Source organism: Mirounga angustirostris, unplaced genomic scaffold, assembly GCF_029215605.1.
Source record: "Mirounga angustirostris isolate CCGP_5_RB_7025 unplaced genomic scaffold, mMirAng1.0.hap1 SCAF_5, whole genome shotgun sequence".
NCBI lineage: Eukaryota > Metazoa > Chordata > Mammalia > Carnivora > Phocidae > Mirounga > Mirounga angustirostris.
Window position 1 is genome coordinate 178,463,029 of NW_026991713.1, and position 5,646 is coordinate 178,468,674.

Here is a 5,646-nt window from a genome sequence, read left to right on the forward strand (position 1 = left end):
GGCCCACGTGTGCACAGACACTTGCTTGTGCAGCCACGGGATCCGGCGCTCACCACATGCCCACACTCCCCACACACTCACCGCACGCAGCAGCCCCAGCGCTCCACGGGCCCAGCCTGGCTCCCCTTTGGGCCAGCTCCCTGGACAGTCCAGCCAGGCGGCCCCACAGCTGCCCTGAAAGCCTGGGGAGACCCTGTCCTTCTCCCCTACACACTCGGTGGGGGCCCCAGCCTGGCCTCCTCCCCAGCTCAGCTGAGAGGGGCTGAGGCACCAGGCCAGGGGGGGCGTTGGGGTGTGGGAAAGGCCCTCCCCCACTCCATCAGCCAGAGCCCAGGAATGCGCTGACCACAGCCCCAGCCTAATCCCAGCACAGTGCCCCATGGGGCCAGCTGAGCTGGCTGGAGCAGGATAGCCGGGGAGGCTGGGCTGGGCTGGGCTGGGGGGGACACAGGCTTGGCCCCCAGAAGGCCCAGGCAGTGTCGGTGGGCCTGCCGTCCCCCCTCCCCTACTTGAGCAGTGATAAGGGTTTGGGTCCCTGGATGCCCAGAGGAAGCAAGCTTGGGGTGGGAGGCAGAAGTGCTTTCCTAGGACCCTAAAAAGTGAAGTGGGGGTGGGAGGGGCCCAGGGCCGGCCATCCTGTCTCTGGTGCTTGAATGGCATACCTGCTGATAGTCAGGGGGAGAAGCGGGGTGGGGGGCAGGGAGGGGTGGAGCAGCCTGCTGGCTGTCCCTGGGGTGGAGCTCCGCACCCGGCCCGGCCTGCCCACCTGCCTATATGCCCCGGCTCATGCTCCGCACCCACAGAAGCTGGCGAGATGGCGTTGCAGGTGGGTGAGAAGGAAGCAGGCCCAGGCGGGGGCTCCCCGCATCTCCGGTGCTCCTTCCCCAGGCCTGCAGGACGAGAGGGCATGGGGTGGGGGACTCCTACCGCCCTGACGTGAAGGGAACGCTGCTCAGAGGGCCAGGGTCCTGGGGAAGAGCCCGAGCTGGGCGTGAGACTGGCTGGGGCCCCCTGGACAAATGGGGTACACTCTGCCCCCTTTTGCATGCAGTTCGAAGCCTTCTGTGCAGGGGGCCTGGCCCCTGGCTGGAGCCTGCTGGTCCAGGGACACTCTGACTCTGGAGAGGACAAGTAAGGGTCACCGCCCTCCCCAGGGGTCCCCTCTCAGCCTTGGGCAGGGTGACTCCCCAGGCATCTGCTGTCTCACAGCCCCCATGACACCCCCCAGGTTTGAGATCAACTTCCTGTCCGAGGCGGGGGACATTGCCTTCCACATCAAGCCCCGGTTCTCCAGTGCCACCGTGGTGGGCAACACTTTCCAGGGGGGCCGCTGGGGCCAGGAGGAAGTGTCCAGCGTCTTCCGGCTGGTGCTGGGGGAGCCCTTTGAGGTGAAGGGGGCAGTGGAGGGGAGGCCCGTGGGGGGCGGGGGGAGGCCAGGACTGGGGTACCTGTGAGGCTATCGGGCTGTGAGGCTAGCTACCGCTACTTTGTGGGGAGGACGCTGTGTCCCCTGCGTACTGTGGAGGTTTACAGGTAAAGACCGCGGGGAGTCTCACTGCTGGGTGCAGGCGGGTGCACCCCTCAGTGAGGAAGGGGACGTCCGTCCGGCTGGGGCTCGGGGCTCCCATCTGGGGCGGGCCTGCATGACGGGGCATTCCGCGTGGTGAGGGGACCCGGGCTCCGTGGCAAGCCGTGGGTCACCGGCCTCCCGTCCCCAGATGGAGGTCAGCTCAGATGAGGAGCACTTCCATGTCCACGCCCAGGAGCACAAGGTGCTGCAGTTCGCACACCGTCACAGGCCACTGGCGGCCATCACCCGGGTGCAGGTGCTGAGTGACCACCGCCTGGCCCAGGTGGAGCTGGCCAGGAGGGACCTGAGCTGGTGGTAACGTACCTGCCCCCCCCTGCCCCACCGCTCTCCAGCTCTGCGCCCCTACCGCACCGGGGGACCCCTCAGGCCCCAGCAGCCCGGGAGGGGGGCCCTGCTTCGTCCTCTGCAAGCCTGAGGGAGCAGGGCCCACTGTCCACATCCCACCCCCATGGCCAGCTTGGTTCTGGGCTGGGGCTGGGGCTGAGGCGGGTGTCTTGGATGCTTGCAGGGACGGGGGCCACTGAGCTGTGCCCGAAGTCCCCGGAGGGAGCCTCGGCCATCAACCATCCCTTGTTCAGTGGAGCCCACGCAGAGGGAGCTGAGGGGAGTGGTCTGTGGTTCTGGCCCCTCCTATTCTAGATCTACCTTCAATAAAGTTTGAGCAGGCTGCAGGGGCTCGGCTGCTAGTGCGGGACCGGAGGGGGTGAGGTTGGGGTGATGGATGCAGCCCTAGACTCCCCCACCAGAGATGGGGGTGGGGTGTCTCCTGAGACCTATGTGCCCTGGGGATGGTCTGACCCCTCACCTCTTCCCCTCGTTCCCTGGAAGGGGAGTGGTGTCAGATGACATCGGATGATGGGGGGCTCCTAGCCAGCTGCCCTTGCAAGACCCCTGGGCACACCCCCTCTGGCTCAGCCCTTGGGAGAACATCCTGCCCAGTCCCAGTCTGCTGGGAGGTCCCGAAGCCTCCTCGCCCTGCTTCCTGCTGGGTGGAAGGACGGAGTCTTTCCTGTTTCTCCTTGTCCCACCTGGAAGTGAGACGTGCTCCCAGTCCTGCTGGGGTGTGTGTGTGTGTGTGCGTGCGTGCATATGTGTGTGTGTGTGTGTGTGTGTGTGGAGTGGGGGCAGGGTGGGTGCAGAGGAAGGGAGGGAGCCCTGAAAATCTCATCTGGGGACGGGGAGTGCAGCTCGCAGCCTCCCAGCGCTGGATTTAACCCCAGCTGTTGTATCTACCAGTCAGTCAGCCGTCTGTCTACCCTTCTATCCATCTATCGTCTGTTTATCCATCGATCTTGATAAAGGGGGGATGTCGCTGCTCGGGATGAGGCTCCCCAGGATTTAGCCTGAACAAGGGATTCCTTAAGGAAGAGGCAGGTGGGTGTAGCAGACAGGAGGGCTGAGCAGGTAAGGCCCTGGGCTCTGGAGCCTGCAGCCCGGGTCTGGGTTCCAGCCCTGCTGCCCTGAGGTATGACCTTGGGCCAGTTCCGGAGCCTCTGGGGACAAGTGGAGCCCTCAGGCCGTGAGTGGATCCGGGCAAAGCACTGGATGGCCGGCTGCACGTGTCACCTGCTGTGCAATGCTGGACACACACGCGTCTGGCTGAGGTTTTACAGACAGGGAAACTGAGGCTAGGGTGCAGGAGTCAGCTTCAGCATGGGGCCATCTCAGCACCCCCACCCCCAGGTGAGACAATGGTGGCCCCAGACTCCAGCAGTGCGCTTCCTTCCTGTCTCCGCGCACTTCCCTGCCGGTGTCCACAGCCCAGCTGGCCCAGGAGCCCCTTCCCGCCCTGCCCCCGCCTGTGGGAGGCCTGGCCTTTTGTGTCCAGGACAGATGAGACGACGGGAGTCTGGGGGCCGGCAGGCCGACCTGTACCCTGGGAAGGCCTGGGGTATTGGGAAGGGGGTTGCCCACGCCGTGTGGGGCAGGGGGCGCCCCGACCCGCGTCTGTGATCTGGCCAGGCTGCTTCTGTTCTTGGGGACTCTGAGCCCAGCGATAGGGGCGTCCCTGCTTGAGGTGCCAGGCCCCTGATGCTCTGTGACCTGAGCTGGCGGCTCACCCTCTGTGGGCCTCAGTTTCCCTACAGACCAAAGGCCCCCGTCATGAAGTGCTGTCTCCCCAGTAGCCATGCAAGGTGGGAGGGCAAAAAAGCCAAATTAGATGCCAGCCTTTCTTTTCCCGGGGGTGGGGACGGGTCACCAAGCCTGGGGATGGCCTGCGGCTCAGAGCCGGACACACTGCCTCTGAGTGTTGCTGGGCCCTACACAAGGGCCAGGCCCGCACCGTCTCCCAAGAACTCGGCCAGGTAGGGAGAGCAACACTCATCCTGCAGATGTGAAACAGGCTCAGAGAGGTTAAGTAACTTGAGGAGGCTTGCTCAGCAAATGAGGGGTGGAGCCAAAAATTCCAGGCCTGACGGGCCCCACGCACACGCATGCACGAGCACACGCATACCCATCCCTCGACTGCTGGCCCTGAGCTGAGTCAGCTTCGAATCAGCCCTTCGCCTGCTCCGGGTTACAAGCTGCCGAGGGGCAATTCAGACCACAGGGGCGCCGGACCCACGCATTCATTCCTGGGCCTCAGTCTTCCCTTCTGTGAGGGGGGCGCAGGGAGCTGTGAGCTCAGAGGGTCCTGCCGCAGGGTGGCACACCTCGTGATGACCCCTTCCACTACTGCCCCTGCCCTCGGCACTCAGTGCGGGTGGCTGGAACTGTGTTCCAGCGCAGCACTGCAGCCCCGTGGCTGGGCCCTCAGCTGACGCCTCCTCCAGGAAGCCCTCCCTGACCTCCAGCTGCGCTTTACACCCTCTGCTGGCCTCTCCTCCCCACCCCCATCACACTGCCTCTTCTGGAGGTGGGGGGCCAGGTCTTTCCCCAGCCCCAGCACAGCTGGCTCTGGAGATGTTTGCTGATGAGTAAGTGAGCTACTGAATGGCTGACTTGAAGAGAATCACTCAGAGCTTTGAACAAGCTAGAGACGTCACCCCCCAACAGGGGCCACAGAATCATAAGGGCTCCGACTGTAATAAGCTGGTCCCTGAACTCGAGAGATGAGAATGGGACCAATCTCCTCCCCGCCACGGCCCAGAGGCCTCGCACTTTTGGCTTCTTCCGTCCCATTGCCCGTCCACCTCCTTCCCCATCCTGGAGCGCGCGGAGCCATCTCTGCCCCAGGGCCTTGGCACCAGCACCTCCCTGCCGTTCTTCCCCAGCACTCAGCCTGGCTCGCTCCTTCCCACTACTCGTCCCAACTAGCACCTTGTGGGTCACGGATTTAGCATCCATCACAGGGGCACCAGCTGTCCGTCCCCACCAACGGTCAGCTCCGGGGCACGGCCGGCCGCCCAGGGAGGTCACCACGGGAGTCCTCACACCTGCAACAAGGCTGGCACATCCTACGCACCAACAAATATCTGTTAAATAAACGAGTAAACGGAAACAGACCCCGCTTAAACCCTTCTAGGGACAAGCAGTTCACTCCCTACCACAGTAGTGATGGAAGCAAATTCTAGAGGAGGCTTAACTCTGCTCCTCGCGTCCGTCCCTCCTCTGTGCCATAACGGAGGCTCCTTGGAAGGAGGCCACGCGTTCCGTGATGCCCTTCAGAGACCCTAAGACCTCGGCGGGGTGGGGCGCTCCAGCCAGAGGAGTCGGAAGAGGCCCACCGGGACAGCCCCCTGCTCCAGGCAAGCAGAGCCAACCCCTCAGAGGGCCGGGCTCCCCCCTCAGTTACGTGTGTGTGTGTGTGTGTGCATGCGTGTGCGTGCCCACACGCACGGGGGGTGGTCCACTGGGCCGGGCCTGTCTGGGGAAGCACAGCTATCCTGCCCAGGAGGCGGTGGCCCTCGCAGGGTTATGTGTACAGACTTCCGATGCCACCGGCTGGCTGAAGGTACCAGGCCCTCTGGATGGTCAAGAAGAGAGCGCAAGTGCCCACGGGGCCACGTGACGAAATGAGGCAGGTGGGCGCAGGGCGAAAGGGACCAGTGTGGTCTGTGGCTAACACGAAGGTACGTAGCCCATCACACTTGGCTCCTTCTTCCTATGCACAG

The 5,646-nt window shown here is 64.2% G+C and overlaps 1 protein-coding gene across 1 annotated transcript; it reads left to right on the top strand.

The window, feature by feature from the left end:
- Nucleotides 1-1,045: 1,045 nt before the first annotated feature.
- Nucleotides 1,046-2,127, top strand: GRIFIN (galectin-related inter-fiber protein). Its single transcript, XM_054506588.2, has 3 exons — nt 1,046-1,131; nt 1,229-1,388; nt 1,719-2,127. The coding sequence occupies exons 1-3, from the start codon at nt 1,046-1,048 to the stop codon at nt 1,887-1,889; spliced, it is 417 nt and encodes a 138-aa protein (XP_054362563.2). The 3' UTR covers nt 1,890-2,127.
- The last annotated feature ends 3,519 nt before the right edge of the window (nt 2,128-5,646 follow it).

Excerpts from the sequence above, each read along its gene's own strand:
- GRIFIN (XM_054506588.2), top strand. The coding sequence starts at position 1,046 with ATGCAGTTCGAAGCCTTCTGTGCAGGGGGCCTGGCCCCTGGCTGGAGC. Across the intron at positions 1,132-1,228 it reads TCTGACTCTGGAGAGGACAA|GTTTGAGATCAACTTCCTGT; the intron begins GTAAGGGTCACC and ends GACACCCCCCAG. Across the intron at positions 1,389-1,718 it reads TGCTGGGGGAGCCCTTTGAG|ATGGAGGTCAGCTCAGATGA; the intron begins GTGAAGGGGGCA and ends TCCCGTCCCCAG.